Source organism: Choristoneura fumiferana, chromosome 7 (assembly GCF_025370935.1).
Source record: "Choristoneura fumiferana chromosome 7, NRCan_CFum_1, whole genome shotgun sequence".
Lineage (NCBI taxonomy): Eukaryota > Metazoa > Arthropoda > Insecta > Lepidoptera > Tortricidae > Choristoneura > Choristoneura fumiferana.
This window is the reverse complement of record NC_133478.1, coordinates 5,066,804-5,085,098: the sequence shown is the minus strand read 5'-3', so window position 1 is coordinate 5,085,098 and position 18,295 is coordinate 5,066,804. Positions and strand designations below refer to the sequence as shown.

General features: G+C 39.4%; 1 protein-coding gene across 1 annotated transcript in view; it reads left to right on the top strand.

Moving 5' to 3' along the window:
* The window catches only part of LOC141429566 (uncharacterized protein CG43867), a 360,339-nt gene that overhangs the window by 340,476 nt on the left and 1,568 nt on the right, over positions 1-18,295 (top strand). The window contains exons 21-27 of the mRNA XM_074089932.1: positions 11,601-11,758; positions 12,590-12,767; positions 13,349-13,504; positions 14,160-14,334; positions 15,277-15,448; positions 17,143-17,272; positions 18,120-18,251. Coding sequence (XP_073946033.1) covers positions 11,601-11,758; positions 12,590-12,767; positions 13,349-13,504; positions 14,160-14,334; positions 15,277-15,448; positions 17,143-17,272; positions 18,120-18,251 — 1,101 coding nt within the window. The remainder of the gene's footprint in view (positions 1-11,600; positions 11,759-12,589; positions 12,768-13,348; positions 13,505-14,159; positions 14,335-15,276; positions 15,449-17,142; positions 17,273-18,119; positions 18,252-18,295) is intronic.

Below are 18,295 nucleotides of genomic sequence, written 5' to 3'. Positions count from 1 at the left end.
CTTGTTATCATGTCCAAGTAACTATAATTTGATATGCACTTGTCTACTTAGTACTTGGTTTCAAAACGTACTAAAGTCTATGACTTTCTATAGGAATCAATTTAATAACTGACGAAGGTTTTCCTACCCCCACTGTACACTAAATTAAGAATGATAAACTTCTGTAAATTGGCATTCGCTGACGTTCAATAACCGTCGATCGTCACATAAAACGTGACATCGTGTCGCGTCGGAGTATCGGAGAAGAGCGGCCATCTTGCCGAGCTGGGGGGGAAGCTCAAGACCTGCCGGAATGGTAGACACTTTAGTCAGACATTAGAACGGGTGTAGTGATGGAGACAGTTTAAAGACATGCTAATCCCATGACGACCGTTTATTAATTATCATCATTATTTTGTCCATGGTTGTCTGAGGGATTGTTTGATCTGATTGATTTTCTTGAATTTTGAATAGTACAAAGTGGGGGAAGTATAGTCCAAGATAGAAACATTTTTTTTTGTTGATTTGTTAGAATTCGGAAGTACAAATATAAAATTAAATGACTTTATTGAAAACCTCTTGTATGGTCCTGAACTGCTGTTTACTTTGCATAGTCATTCGAAATTAGTATTAATTAAAAGAAAAGTAACAATTGTAATATTTTCTCAGGTTCGTCCTCAAAAACGGTACGCTGTCCTACTGGAAGTCCCAATCCGAGGTGGCCCGCAAGCCCCAAGGCCAGATCGGGCTGGGCGAGGCCTGCAAGATATCGCGGAACGAGGGCGCGGCCACCTTCGAGATCTTTACCGGCAGCCGGACTTACTATCTCACGGCCGATAGTAACGCCACTATGGAGGACTGGATAAGGGTGTTACAGGTAAGGTTCCACTAAACGCCCGCAGCGATTGTAACATAATCCTCCTCTCAGGCTTGGGTCATAGTCCCCACGCGAGCCCGGTGCGGATTGGGAACTTTACACACACTATTGAATTGCTACGCAGGTTATGCAGGGGTCCTCACGATGTTTTCCTTCACCGTAAAGCTCGTGGTAAATTTCAAATGTAATTTCGCACATGAATTTCGAAAAACTCAGGTGCATTTTAACCGACGACCCTCTGCTTGAGAGGCCATCCATCCAACCACTAGGCCACATCTTTCCATGTTTTTTATCCTTGGATACTAATATATTAAACCCCGCGTAACTAGTGTTTACGCGCGTTTCGCAGCACGTAAATCATTAGATCCAGCAGCTGAATTGAAATTCGGTGTTTTTTTTAATTCCCGTGAGAATTCCGATTTAACCGTGATTTACATTGATATTATATTAAAAACAATCATGTCAATTTTCATTACTCTAAGCCCAGCTATTGTTGTTTCGAGATTTTATCCCTATCCCGTGGGAATATCAGAATACAAAGTAGCCTATGTTTTATTCCTGATGCCCAGCTATCTACATACCAAATTTCATCCAAATCCCTCCAGCCATTTCAGCGTGAATGTGTAACAAACATACTCACTCATCTCTGACAAACTTTCGTATTTATAATATTAGTAGGAAAGAAGGATGTGTGTTTTTGTGTGTTTCTATGTTTGTCCGTCTTTCACGCCGGAACGGAGCGATGGATCGACGTTATTTTTGGCAAAAATATAGTTTATGGGCCAGAGAGTGACACAGGTTACTTTTTATCCTGGAAAAATGCACAGTTCCCGAGGAACAGCGCGCGATCCACGCGGATGCAGTCGCGGCCAAAAGCTAGTTGATGTATATGCAACTAAGATGTGTTTTTGTGTCCTTGTAGAACGTCCAAAGACGCAACGCGACGAAACTCCTCCTCAGCCAAAGAAAGACAATAAGCCGACGATCCAGGGCTGGCTGACCAAAGTCAAAGAACGGGCAACGCCAAGAAGAGCTGGTGCGTGCTTATTGGCAAGATGTTCCTGTACTTCAAGTCGCCGGGAGACCAGGTTAGTAAATAAAACAATAATTTATAATCCTTGAACAAATATTAAATGATTTGCAACGGATAACTTACGTCTTAATCGAGTATAGGCTCGACATGTTTCGGGCTATTTCGTAGCCAGCACACTAAGACGTAAGTTAGACGTGACGTGACGTGAGTTATCCCTTACACATTTAATATGAGCGAGTCTCACGGTAGTTTCATGTTCAAAATCCTTGAACAAGTTCGTATGTGACACTTGGTAGCACCCTGTTGCAGTCAGCGTTTGCGACACTGACGGTTTTTTGACAGGCAAAATATCGCTAAAATCTTCATAAAGGCAGAGGCTCCTTGCGACAGGGTTCTATTGAGTGTCACGTCGTAACTTGTCAAGGAAACTACCTTGAGACTCACTCATATTAAATGATATAGCCCGAAACATGTCGAGCTAAACTTGATTTAAGACGTGAGTTATCCGTTACAATAGGGATGTTGACACCATTAAGAAATAATTTGAAGACACGACTCCAGTACAAAAACGCTTTATTTTAGCACTGAAAACCAGATTAATTTTCGATTAACTGCAAAATTAGATTTTTGTTGCTTTAAACCAATAACTAGTTAGTTGATTGAGTGTGCGAACAAGTGACGTCATAAGTTGCTATTTCCATTAAAACTCATAAAAAGTAAGTCAGTTGATTGGTGGAGTCAACATCCCAATTAATTACAAACTCTTTGTTGTACCATCAGCCAAATAAGTGGTCTATCAATTTTTAAACAAGTTCCTATCAAATGAATACATATATCGCTAAAGTCGAACTTTCGAGTTGACAGACACGTCTATTGGCATTTTTGTTTTATGAAATGCAAACGATTATCAACTTTAGGGTGGTAGACCACATATTTTGCTGATGGTACAAAATTAAAGAAACAAAACACAATTGACAGTCTTCAACTCTTGAACTTGACAGTTTGACTTGTCAAGGTATAGTAAAAATGTTTTTTTTTTCTAATCAAGTAGTATAGGTACGAGTAAATGGGTGTTACTAGAATTTTGATATTAATTCAAGTTTCGATTTTATGTGTTAATCCCTCTCTTTTTCTATCTCTCACACAGTTAACGTACTCACTAACTATAATTTCTAAAGTTCTTTCATTAATGTTTCCAGAACCCAACTGGCCAGATCAACATGCGCGACGCGAGAGTTGAGGACGTGGAGCACGTGTCGGACTCGGACTCCGAAGAGAAGAACGATGATGCGCGGAATCATCTCACCGTCGCCATTTACCCGCAGCACCATGTCGCAGGGGTCAGTACAATCTCGTACTACCATCACAAAATTACTTATTATGTAACAAAAAAAATACGGCATTACAGTTAGACACCAATGCGCTGTAAAATTGACACCAAAACCAAAGACACAAACATAAGCAAAGTTTATACTATGGATACTAGGCAACGCATAAACGTATTTTACAGCGCTGTATTTTTGATACACCTCAAACTGTAACCAGACGAAGATCTTAAGTGCTTGGCACCAATATCAAAATAACCGTGTTTAAAATTAATGCCAGCGTAATTAACGTTTAAATATTTTGGATCGCAATCTAATCGTACAATAATTTGGACGGAGACAACCTAAATGACAGCTTCACGTCAACAAATGCGACGTTTTGAAATAGCTCAAGCAGTATCCGTATGATACATCGCGTGCTCCTTAATTTTGTAAGAAAAATAATAACTACTTTTTTATTATCTAAAACAATGCAATATGACTTATTAAAACACTTCACTAACTACCGGAAATAAAACATAGTATAAAAATACATGCTGTGTATGTGGCTAAATACATACCCACTTAAATACATTATTAAACATTTAAGAACCGAGAACAAACATTCGTGTTATTCACATAAATATCTGCCCCGGCTGGTAATCGAACCCGGGACCTCAAGCTTCGTAGTCCAGTTCTCTAACCACTTGGCCATCCGGTTGTCTACATCTAGATAGAGATATATGTAATGGACGAGAAGTCAACGGATTATAATATATGCGAATATGCGGCTTAGGAAGAAACCATCAAGGATGATGAATCTTTATTGACGAACATATTGGCATTCGCTCCCGACTGTCCGTCTAAAAAAACTTTGTATCTGTATTCCACGGGAACTATGCAATTTTCGCAATAAAACTATCCTATGTCCTTCTCAGGATCTCATCTCATCTCATTACCAAATTTAATTTAAATCGATTTAGCGTTTTACGCATAAAGAGGCAGCGAACAGACAGACACACGTTCGCATGTAGAATATTAGTATGGATGTGCTATTTATTAGCGTTACCTGTATCTATGTAAGTTACGGATTTTTTGAACTTGATTTTGGCACTTATTGTGGTATTGACACGAAAATCTGCATTTATGCATTGCAAAGAATTAATGTTTTTTATTCTGCACTATGGAACAACCCATAACCAACCGGACTGTCGTAATTGGCGGTTAAGAAAACTTTATTTTTTTTAATTAATTAATGCTGCCTAAAAATCTGTAATTTTTTTCTGTTAATTAGAAAGGTTATTCCTATCGATAAAAAAAATTCAAGCGTTTCTAAAATTTTCATCCATTCTCCATTTATAGTGGGAGTCAGATTTTAATATTTTTTATTTGATTCTCTTCCAGGGTCCAACATACCTCCTGTTCGAGAGCAAAGCAGATAAGGACTCGTGGCTCTACCAGCTGACGGTGGTCTCGGGCGCCGGTCTGGGCCAGGGCTCGCACTTCGAGCAGCTCGTTCAGAAGCTTATGGAGACGGATGGAGACCCCAGTGAGTCAGCTGTGTCTATAATTATGTTGCATACTCGCCGCCCGCGGTGCCATAAGGCAGCAGTGCTTTAGGGATATAGGACTCGTGGGTCTGCCAACTGATGGTGGTCTAGGCCGGTCTTTGCCAGGGCTCGCGCTTCGAGCAGCTGGTGCAGAAGTTGATGGAGATGGATGGAGACCCCAGCTAGTCAGCTGTTTTTAGGCTACGTATGCTATGTTTCGGCCAAAAATAGGGACGAGTGGAAGCAAGGGGAGGCTTTTGCCCAGCAGTGGGACACAATGCAAGCTAAGTAAAGGTATGCTGCATGGGGCTGCGTCTAGCTTTTCTCTGAATTAAAAAAAAAACACTACGGTTGCATGATATGAGGCAGAAAAGTTTTCATTTACCGACATTTTTGATGTTTACTTTGATTAATTTGTTTTGTTTATAGTATGTATGTGTGAAGATAAAGCAACTCTCCTATCGGCCCGTTTCATAGACCCACACTCGTATTTTACTGTTTCTCATTATGTAACATTCACATAAACTACTATAACTTATTTCCAGATTGCGTGCTATGGAGGCATCCGACTCTCTTGTACAGCAAAGAGCACATTACGTCGCCACTTACGTCGCTAACGTCCGAGGCACTCCAATCAGAAGCGCTTAAACTTTTCAAAGTGAGAATAACAACGTTTATTTTTCGCAAATAAAACATTCTCGACCTCCATGCCCCCCCTGGATCTGCCCTTCATCACTTGCTTGGCAAAAATATTCCGCAAGCTTCTCTTGTCAGGCCTGTGGATGAACATGTCGCTCTCACGTCGATCTAGTCAGCCATCAAAGACGCTGTGCACAGGCAACACGTCAAAATTCGTCTGAAATAGACGCGAAGGCCTGATTGATTGAGTATTCTATAAGATGGTGGAAACAATTGGATAAAAACGGACCTTGCTAATTCATAATCAAATTCTAACATCGACCCGCATTTCTGATTCCAGTGCGTCCAACTGTTCATGTCGGTAGCTGTCGAACACGCGGGCATAGATTACCACGTAGTTCTCGCTCAGAACGCTCTCCAACAGTGCCTGGAGGTTACCGAACTGCAGGACGAGCTCGTCTCCTGCCTGGCCAAACAGACAGCGCCGCACACGCATACCAAGCACGGCGTACAGGTAACGCCGCTGAGTGTCAGACGCAACGCCAAGCTAAACGTTAAAGCTGCAAAGCTTAAGAATGTAAGTTGGTTTTTATTTGCTCGCGTGGGGGCGGTGAATGGTGTACAATCGGTTTTTAGCTGGTGCATATGCTCAAGGTCCAACCACTACACCGTATCGTGCTATGACCGTATTAGAAACGTATCAGGAATGTCAAACTAATACATGACTAAACATCGGTATCAACGTTCAAATTTCATGGCAATTTATGGTCGGCATAAAAATAAAAACAATTACACTTAGTATTTTTAACCTTTATTTTGTATAAATAAAAAAGGACTCTAAAATTTTTTTTAAAGGTTAGTATAGATTACTAAAATTTGTTCCATGGATTTTGCTGTCAATCTCTGACGCAAGATTATATCCATTTTAAATGACCTTAGATTATATCCACACTGACTGAGGTTTTGATAAACTATTATTTGACTTTACAGTTAAATTGGCATTCGTTGGGAAATTTAGCATAATGTATTATTTTCGAATGCGAATTGAGTATTAAGGTTTTATGACGTACTTAGAATATAATAGTATTTTATGCAACTGTATCGTAATAGTGGTCCTTAAAACACGAGTGTGGGTTGATAGGGTCACATGAGTGTTTTAAGGCCTAATTACGTACAGTTTCATACAATACTTAATCTATATCCATATATTAAATCCTCTATCATGCGTGCGTGCGCCCCCCCCCATGTCGTCATGCTGGGTGTAGATAAACCTCGTTTAATATATGTAGAGTTTACCGCAGTATAATTGAGTGTAAAAACAAAAAGTAAATTAACGTTAGTATTCAAATATTCGAATGTTTTTATTTATTTTGCTACCCTTACCGAATGCCACAAAATTCGAACGTTGATACCGATGTTTGTACATGACACGCGACGGCGACCGCTTACAAAACGTGCTAGTGGGCTTAGTCTCGTACTTTTCGATACAAAGTATATACTTTTTCCTGACTCGTTGCTATTACGATCATGGTATGATACGTCGTAATAGGTAGAGACCTTTATGGGGTTTTATCGTGATTTCTCACTGTCTTGACCGCGGCAGATTTTTGAAGAAGTGACGTTTTTCGCGATACATAGGGGCTGTATCACCATCCATTGATTAGCGTTAACCGACGGTTAAATGTGATGCCGTCTCCGTCTATTCGAACAAAACAAATAGAGACGGCATCACACCTAACCGCCAGTCAACACTAATCAATGGATGGTGAAACAGCCCCTTAATCTAACTGTTTGACAAAGATGTATTTGGTATCATTTGCACTAACCATCAAATAAGATAGAGGACAATCGCTGTTTAGTTAAAAAAAAACTCGAGCCTTATTGTCTAACACACCCTATCATAATCGCTCTCACCACTTCTTTCTGTCACACGGTATAAGACGAGGATAGAAAGAGATGCTGAACGCGATCGCGAACGTCAGAGCGTTAGACAATACGACTACTGGTTTCCAGAACATCATGAGTCCTATGGGTATGTTTGAGAATTTCGAAATGTTTTAATAAAATCTATAGTTCTTATGTGATTTTATAGAAAAAAAAAACCATTTACCGCTCTTACTATCAAGTTTTTTGTTGTTCTGTTGTTCAAATTATGAAGTGCTTAAGTTTCTAAATGTGTATTTTTATTATTAATATGTAGTAAATCGTTGACTAATTTTGAAAAATAAATAAGAATTTTTATACTTAAGCACTGCATAGATTTTAATTTTGATTTGCTGTTTCATATAAATAAGTTTAATTATAATGAATTAAACTTGTTTGTGTGTTTACAATATAAACGTTAATATGGGCATGGCTTTAAATAAATATCGGGAAAATAAATAATAAATGATTAAATAGACAAAAAATAAGCTTCCATAGGATACCTAAACTATGAACAGTATTCATCTAGTATTTATTTAACAATTTGAACAGTAATAAGTTTATTCACAAAAATGAATACTGTTTATAAGTCTTCTAAACATAGCTTTATATTTGCAAAGGCTTATTACGGCGACGCTTCAGCGCTTCTCTCATATCATCATCTCTTTCACCCAAACATTGGTGTTTTAATTTTGGCATTAACACACTCTGTAGATTTGAACTTTAAACTTTTTTCTTAAACGCGCTTCACACTGGCAGTCAATAAAAACTGTAGAAAAAACAAGCGCATTTTTTAAAAGCTTCGAAAAAAGAACTAACTTTTCGTTGCATTCATAAATTGTGAATATACACTAACAAGCCATTAACTATAGCGTCAGCTTTGTGTGTTGCTATTAAAAATGTAAATAATAAAGCTTCAAGTCTCGTGGTTGATCAATTTGGAATTGTGGACGTGATTATTTTATTGGCTTCTTGAAACATGCGAAATTTGGTTAGAATTGTTAGTAAAGTTGTATTCCAACTTGATCGTTGAGTGCTGGCAACTGGTAGATCGTGTCATAGACAAAACAGTCTGTGGGTCGAGTGTTGCCAGCGCAGTGAAAGCGATATGTTTCCGCTGTTGCAAACTTTCAAATGGAATGTTGGTGTAAATTTTCCCCCAGTTTTTTTTACTTTCTCCAAGAATGTTACCCCCTCCTTAGATATAGGGAATGTTGTTTGTTGTCATTCATTCTGTCATGGCCCCTTCGCACTAGATCTTCCTTTGTTATGAAAGGTTGACGTTGTACGTTATTAGACTCCTTCTTATTGCCTAGAGGACTATATCTATATGTACCTTATAATCATATTTAGAGACCATATTCCTGTGAGCACGGTAAGTATTCATTTGTATAGTGTAATTGCATAGTATGTCTATGAAATAGTGTAACACTTACATAGAATAAAGAAATGAAGTATTTTAATCATTTGCCTTTGTACTTTGATTATTATTCTCTTTATATCATGAATCATGAATACACAAAGACTTTACATATGTCCCTATTTCTTAAGTCAACTTGTAAAAAGTGTCAGATTCAGTTCAATAGTTTATGAACTGGATTTGTTACTGCTAACACTACTTTAAAATTAAACCATGATTTTTACACCACTTCATTAGAAAAAAGTTAATAACCAGGTAGTTACAATTAAATGAGCCGTCTGTCAAAGTTAACGGAAATTAAGAAAAGCATTTTGTATAATTATAGTGCAATTTAAATATCTATCTCACCGTCTCGCTTAAAATCCATTGTGTGATCCCTAACTTTTGTGTTATTCATCTATGGACATACTGTGCTAGCACTAAATATCAGTTGTGAGAGGGACCATTTAATTTTAATGCCACATTAAACATTAACATTGGAATCGCTATGAGTTTACGTCATGTTTACTCACTATTTACCTACTCATGATTAATCGAATACAAAGACAATGCGGTGGTGGAGGTGCCAGGGTACATAAATCATGTAAAATAAAAAATAACAATTTCAAGTTTGTAAACCCGCTAAGTGCGAGTCGGACTTTCGCGCTGAGAGTTCTGTACAAATTTGTAGATGTATATCAATGTCCAGTGTTAGCAGAGCATCTTTCCCAAGGCCCAATCTTAATACTTTTTGTACAATAAAGAGTATTAACAAACGAACAAAATGAGTTTTTGGTAAAAAAGCTTTTTTGCTGTACCTACTTTTTGTTGACTGTACTTCCATTGCCACCCAAACTACATTTGCGTACCAAATTTCAAGTCGACGCCATTAACCGTTGAAGAGTTCCGTCCTGCGGAGACGATCCTGGCCGGACTACCAGGATGTCACTACCAGATTATTGTATTGTCAGTAATTGTCACACAATTTACATAAGTATGCCAAATTTCAAGACAATCCGACTACTGGAAGTTGGTCGAATTTAACTTGCAAGATTTGATTACAGACAAACATCGGGACAGGTGACACTAATTAATAGTAGATTATAATCGTGGCCTGTAGGTACTTTTACTGTCTGCGGTACCCGAATACCGAATTTCAAGTCAATCCGACAACTAGAGGAACAATACTGCCCTCCTAAGCCGAAAGGCGCTATGTAAAAAAAAAACGCTTTTCTGTCATTTACATCATGTGATGCAGAATTTTTTAAGCTACACAATAGTATAAATAACTCAAGTGTTTTTTTTAGATAGCTCCTTTTGGCTTAGGAGGGCAGAATAGTGAGGGTTAGTTGTTAATGTTGGCATTAAAATTATATATTTCCTCTAGCTCACTGTTAATGTAAACCACTTATACTTCAGGCAGAACACGTGTAAATATTCACTGGGTGAATAAGCTAAAAATCTGGTCTGGGAAGCACAATACCTTCACAATTGTATAACGCACTGGCACTTATTCACATGTACAGGAAATAATATAGTTGTATTAAAAAAATGGTCCCTTGGTTTTAAGGTGTGACGCGTAAAAATACAACTGCATTGAAGTGACATCTTTCAACGGAAAGTAACATTAAAATCGGTTTAGGACTGTCACTTGTACCAACTTACGTGAAAAGAATATACTTACACAGTAACCTGTTTTTATTTACTTGTCATTATTTATTTCCATGAAAATTTTAATAAGAATTATAAATTCATGGATTCATTTAATTCACGTGTATAATGTATAAAAACACTAAATACTGAAACCGTCCTTACTTTACCGTCCTTGTGTTTGAAACCTACAGAAAAAAATGGAAATTGATTCCAACTTCAATATACACGTCATAAAGATACCTCCATTTTAAAAAGCAAGTAACATACCCAGTAGAGTACCCCATAGAACCGCCAACATTTCATTTGTACAGCAACTGCTACTTTGCGCGACACAATCGCTGTTCACGTGCGACACTGGCGCCTCTGTCGGCGGCGACAGCAAAAGCGACGCGCCACCGCACGCCGCCGGCTCGCCGAGCTCGATACAGGTAAACGTAGTACCGGGGTATAAGGGTAGATGGCGCTGTTACATAGTTTTGCGTAATACAATAGATAGCGCTGCAATGTAGTTTTCAAAAGTGTGTACTTTTAGGACTGTACTTAGGATTGTATTTTAATTAATTGGACGGGCAACGGGATTGATATATACACATTAGCATTCATTATGACAATTAATTGTTCATAGTGCCATGGGGAGTTTCATAGGAAGATGTATTATTAAGAAGCCAATAAAATAATCGTCTTATTCTGTAAGTTCAACCCACTTCAATATGAGAAAAGCGAGAAGATTTTAATTCCTGAAAATATTAATCTTCTCGTTGTGACACGTTCTCGTTTCCGTTCCATTGAATTAGTTTTTAATTGCGGTATTAAAAAGCGTATTTGATTGAACTAATGAACGGTGCGCAGTGAAAGGGTTAATACTTTTCAAAGTAACCAGTAAGACTAGAATAGAGACTATTAGAATCGAAACTCCTGCATCTATCACATACTGACTGTCATTAAGATCCTGGTTCCTTAAAAAGCAAAACATGATTATAATTCGATCTTGACAGTAAGGAGCGTGTTTGCCACGACGCCTTGTGTTTGCGAGAAGTTTAAAAAAAGTATCAGTATGTTCTAGCTACTAAGTAACTAATAGTATGCTATCTGACTGTAAATTCTAACGTCAATTAAGTAATTTATACCTGTAATAAATTGACAGCTGTTACCTTACAGTCGCATGATTTATGGCACCAATGGCAGCGAGATTTTGATACTATTGTCATTGCATTTATCCTATCGCACCCCCGGAATCTTCCAGGCGCCGCTTCTCCCAGTGGACTGCAAAAGCAACCCGCCGACGTACAGCTTCGTCCAAGGCTGGCAACTGCTGGCACTGGCCGTCAGTCTGTTCGTGCCGCGTAACAACAGGCTGCTGTGGTATCTCAAGCTACATCTTAGCCGGCACGCGGACTCCAAGTAAGTAGATAGTGCGAAAATAGCCACTGCGTGAAAATAAAAGCCACCCGCCAATGTACAGCTTCGTACGAGGCTGGCAACTCCTGACTTTGGCTATCAGTCTGCCGTGCGTCCGATAGTCTGTTGTAAGTTTTATAAGAGCTGCTTGCCCGGTCTAAATTCAAATTGTTAACCCTGGGTTATGATTTATGAATGACAGTTCTATATATTTTGACACTACTTTACCTTTTTTTTTACTCAACTACAGCAAAGCTTTTATTTAAATTATATTGCTTTCTATTTGTTTCTTTTTAGATTTACTGTTTTGAATTTATGTCGCCTTCCGTGAAGTCGCCAAGCGGTCTCAGCGGAAGACCAGCGTTGGCCTCTACGGCCAGCACTATGCTGAGCTGAGACCGTTTCGCGATTTCGCAAATACTGTCATTAATATTTACTTTATACTTGTTTTATTTTGTGTACTTATGTAATTTGCGAAATGCGAATAAACGTTTTCTATTTCTATTTTATTTCTATTTCAAAGCTAAAAGGAAGAGTAATGATTTTAGCAGTCTATGTATGTTTGTATTTACGTAGGTATATTTAGAATTCTCATCCGATTTTAATAAATAAAGTGTCAATCGATTCGCTATTTGCGATGTAAAAATGCTTTACGCGTACGTTATGTAGGGCTCTCTCACTTTATATCCACTAAAAACACATCTACGATTGTCTACTCTGCCGTTAGGGGAGCGACATAGAATCGCAGACATTCAACCATGACGCTCCCCGACACTACCCTGTGTTAGCTTAGTCTGCATCATACGCACCTTTCTCAAACCAAACCTATTCCAGGACGGAGTGCGGTAAATACGCGGCGTACTGCTCCCGCGCACTCGAACGTACCATCCGCAACGGCGGACGCGAAGACAAGCCTTCCCGCATGGAGGTGCTGTCGATATTGCTCAAGAATCCGTACCACCACTGTCTGCCTCACGCCATACCGGTGCATATGCTCAACAATACGTACCAGGTGAGAAGGCTTCGTGTAATGGAGAACGGTAATGCGATACTGTGTTTATAATAGGGAGTGTCAAGCTTTTCAAAATGATCTATATGAAAGATTTTTTCAAATATCTTTAAAATTACGAAGATATGGATGATCCGCCTGATGACACGACCACCATAGAAAATTCATGTTTAATTTATTTTTTCTAAAACAGGATTGAATGCAAACTTCATTCGCTCGTACACGTATCTTACTTATTTTTCGACAGATATTGATGATTTATGTCATTCGTTTTGTGTCACGTTAAGTTTTTTTTAACGAGGTCCCTCTGCTGGGCAAAGAGCTCCCCTTTCTCCTTCCACTCGTCTCTGGCTTCGGCAACATGTCGCCTGTCCGGCTGGAATCGTTCCAAATCATACCGCCACCTCCTTTCAGGCCTACCTCTGCTCCGGTGCCCGTCACTTGGAACCCAAACAGTGATGCTTTTGGCCCAGCGATCCGAATGCATCGAACAGACAGTCCTGCCCAATCACACTTCTAAGTTATTTAAGAGAAAATTTGTGTTTACTTTGAAAAGATGCCTGATTGTTTTCTTGTTGTATCAGGTCATAAGTTTCGACGGTTCCACGACGGTAGAAGAGTTCCTGTCGACCCTCAGCACGGAGCTGGGCTGCAGGGAAGCGCTCGCGTCAGGGTTTGCGCTGTTCAGCGACGACCCTATAGAGAAGGATCTCGAACATCACATCAAACCGGATAAGAAGGTAATACCTACTAGCGTTTACCCGCGTTTTTACTCGGGTGAGCTATAAGGGTATCCATTAATTTCGCAAACTCTAAAACTGTAAATATTTCAGGATTTATATATCAGAGCCATCGTGTAGAACCATTTAGGCTAGCAGGTTAGGTTAGTTTTATAAAAAACCCTGGAGTATTGACAGTTTCAGAAATATTAAACAGTTGCTAAATAAAAAGTTGCAAAATTAATTATGTTGCCAAACGTTAGTTGCGAAACATTAGCGAACCCTCCAGAGGGATTAGCGATTGAGTTTTTACACATAATACACATAAGCAGGGGTCGGACAAAAAGTGCCGATGACGTCAAACCACTTATAGGATGATTTCAAATAGTATTTTTGATTTTCATAAACAATTATCACTTATCATTTATCAACCTCTTTATTAAACGATATGAAATTTATTTTATTCACTGAATTCTATTGATTTATTTACGATTATTTTGTTACTTCATTCATGCTACTTTGTTACTACATGTCACACGGAATTTTAAATAAAACATCATCTTGTGTGCAAGATTACGTCATTTTTACGTCATCCGCACTTTTTGTCCGACCCATGCACATAAGTTTAGATACATTTTTTGAAAACTTGATTGCTTACATTAATTTTAAATTTCAGCTATGCGATGTTATATCGAAATGGGAGACGGCGTTGCGAGAAAAAGGCTCTGGAAAATTCGAGAACTCTCGCGTCATCCGACTGACTTACCGGAACCGGCTCTATTTCAAGAGCTCCGTCCGGACTGAGACAGACAAAGAGAGACTTCTGCTATGTTACCAGGTCAATCAGCAAGGTAAGCCAACGTTTAAAAAAAAGAGTAGCTAGAGTAACAATTTCTTTTGACAGTTTGCCACCTATAAGTTACCTTACCGTCAACAAATAGTTTCAAGCTTTTTGTTTCCTAGTTCAACGGAAAATAGACGGAAATATATACTCAGCGGCAATAATTTGGGCCATTCTACATACAAAATTATCTGTTACTGCATACATTTGAGGGCCACATTTTTGCCGCTCAGTATATTTTGGGTACTGAATGCCACAAATGCGGTGGAAAGATAATATCGTGGTTAAATTACATAAACCAGGTTAGCTTTAGGTTAGCTTGAAAAGATCCCTTTTAGGGATAAGTTCGCCTTTGTACTCTTTTGTTTTGTTGTTTTCTTTTATTTTTGTGTTTATGTACAATAAAGTATTTACATACATACATGCATACATAAACGGGCCTTATCACGCTACAAACCGAGTAATATTTACTTCGACGTTTCGCCCATATTACAATGGCCGTAGTCACGAGTAGACTTAAGTGTAAGGTGTCATGTCTGCTTAGCAGCACGATGTCTGCATGTGTGCTTAGCCGTGATAAGTCCCGTTTATGGAATTTAACTATGAGTGATCACCACAGTTTAACACATTGTAAGATGATATTGTGAAAGTACCGGGCCGGGTTCTGCCTTTTCGCAGAATTATTGTTTGCCAACTGGTTCATTTTCCAATTCGCAATTTTCTCCGAAACCAAAAATCTTTCTCAGTGTATTTTCTTATGCTTTTAAGTAGGTTAGGTTAGGTTTGGTATATGAAAATCCCGCAAAAAAACAAAATAGTTTCACAGAAGATCCTGAGTTGACAAATGAAACATTTGGAAAGCGTGAGCTGGGAAAAGGCAGAGAACGGTACCGGGCAGAAACGGTACCAATAAGTTATCAACAAGTATACTAAAGCCCTTATTTATCCACAGTGGTGGCCGGCCGTTTCCCGGTGACCCGCGAGTTGGCGGCGGAGCTAGGCGCGCTAATGGCCCAACTGGACATGGGAGACTATAGCGCGGCCAGCAGCCAGCACAGCCAGCCGCTGGCGCACCGGTTCTACCCGTACCGGTACAGAGCCGCGCTCAGCAACGACGAGCTCAGGTTAGCACACAGCACAGCACGCAGCGCGAAAGTCTAAGACCCAGGGAATCAAGCCCCAACAGCCACGAACAATAAATGTTAATATTTTTAGGGTTCCGTACCCAAAGGTTATTACTAAGACTTCGCTATCGAAAATACAAACTGAGACATGGATGCACAGAAAAACCAGAAAAAGAGACCGCTGGGTTATGGTACGAAGCACGGAATGCTGAGGATCTGGGTTCGATTCCCAGCGCTGGTCTCTTTTTCTGGTTTTTCTGTGCATCCATGTCACAGTTTGTATTTTCGATCTGGTTTTCACGGGATGACCGTAAAAGTAAAAAATTTGGATTTGAAATAAAAAATACAAAAAGACTCCAAAAAAACAATCATAAGATTTCGCTGCCTTTTTGACTGACTTTTGACTTTGATTTTTTCGCCGTTTTTGCTCGATATTAATAACGGCAACAGGTAGACGCTTGAAATATCCGTAGAATATTTAGTCGTATATTCGCTTTAAAAATGAATAATTACAACAAACGTTGTATAGATAATGGTACGGAACCCTTCGTGCGCGAGTCCGACTCGCACTTGACCGGCTTTTTTATTGATTCTTATTGTGAGAGGAGGCCTGTGCAGTATCAGGCGTTACTTTGTGGAAGTCCATATCAATGAACTGTAAACAATGACTTTGTCCACACGCGACGTTATGATAACTACCTATGTACTCGTACGTCTGTGCAACAAATGCCTTGCCAACTATAACCAACTATCAACTATACCACCACCACACTACACTGACGTGTTTCGAACTCAAACAGAGTTCATCCTCAGAGCAATACAGCTGTTCACTATGCTACCAGATACCAATCTAACATCTTGTTGTATTGTTCATTAAAACTAGGCAATTGTTATTATTGAAAAATAAAACCCATTAACTGGACATTTATTTGCAAATGAAGCGTGCAACTTGCTTAGAAAACCCATTGTAATCTGCCTAAGTATAAATATTTACGTAGATCCTTGGAATGAACTATCGCTTGCGGCATTCCCGGACCGATATGATCTTCAAGCCTTCAAGAAAAGTGCGTACTCCTACTGAAAATACCGGCAACGCACTTGTGACTCTTCTGGTGTTGCAGGTGTTTATGGGCAACGGTAATCGCTTACCGTCAGGTGATCCGTTCGCTCGTTTGCCCTCTATTCCATAAAAAAAAGATATATCTGTTATCGACGATTACGAATGAGGGTTTTCACAGAGGCGAAATATCGCTAGATGGCGTTAGTATCGAAAGGTCCGTTTGACGTTTGACGTTTGCTCGTGATTGGTTAAAAAACTAAATGAGCCAATCGCAAGCAAACGTCAAACGTCAAGTGTACACTATAAGTGTATACTAACGATTAGCGATGTCGCCTCTGTGAAACTCATTGGAGGCGAGCTGTTGGCGATTACTAGGTACTATGACATTGACCGATGGATGCAGGGGGCGAGTTGTCGTTCATTGTGGCGTTCTCGAGAACGTCTTCCGGCTAATGATGATGTGTGATACTGCAATACGGCGTAACTAGCTTTTTCCATAAGGTCTAATTTTCACTGGCAGAATAGTGCAATGTTAGTACTGTAAGTACAGTGAAAATTATACCTTATGGAAAAAGCTACGCCGTATTGCAGTATCACTGATGATGTGGGGGGTTAACCAATACAAATGTTTCAGGGAGGTGGAAGAGAAGCTGCGTAGCAAATGGACAGCGTTAAAAGGGCGGAGTACGGCCGACTGCGTGCGTATATATCTCAACTGTACGAGGAAGTGGCCTTTCTTCGGGGCCACGCTCTTCCAGGCCAGGGTAAGTCCTTTTTAGGTTTCTGTACTTTAAGACCGGTACCGCACTAAGTCCCATCCGAATCCGTGAAAGAAAATACGGTCTGGAGTAGTTGTAGAGCTAGTTGTATGGTAGTTTACGCATTAATAGTATTTTATGCAACTGTATCGTAATAGGGGTCCTTAAAACACGAGTATAATAGGGTCACATGAGTGTTTTAAGGCCTAATTACGTACAGTTGCATACAATATTTTATGTACGTATCTATATATTAAATCTGTGAACATTGGAAGGCGAGCGGACCTGGCCGATGGATGCGGTCGGCATCTTCCGTAATGTTCAGAATAGAATCAGGTGCAATAAGTATTTTCATATGGTCTAATTAAAGCCTGGTTCATCATCGTGTAAGTTTCAGTTAAATTTATAAATTAAGGAAAAGCAATTCCGTATTGCAGCTATCACTGATTAGGCGGGCCTGGTTAACGAATGTCGGAGGTAAATTTAACGTGATCAAATTAGCGTTAAAAGGGCGCGTACGTGCGTATGTACGTAGTGCCAGGGTAAGTTTTTTAGGTTAGTGCTTAAGATTTTTAAGCATACTGATCCGTGAACGTATACGGTCTGGTTGTAGAGCTAGTTGTATGTTTACCATTTATAGTTTTTATGCATCATATCGTAGGGGTCCTTAAAAGAGTTATATTTTATAATCGGGTCACTGTATGTTTTAACAATTATTTAAATTTGCATACAATATTTTATCTATATCCATATATTAAATCCTCTATCATGTGTTCCGCGAACCATTGAGAATGACCTGCATTAACGAGAACTGCGCGCCGCCCGCAACCCTAATACTGATCATTGTCCACAGATAAAGCAGCCAGATCTGTCGATGGCGTGGCTAGCGGTGTCGGAAGACGGGGTTACCGTGCTAGAGCTAGCGTCAATGACGGTCATAGGGCGCTACGCACTAAGCTCAATCGGTCTCTTCGGTGGATTACAGGTATATATCTGTTTTATCAGCTGTATATTCGCTCAACAAAAACT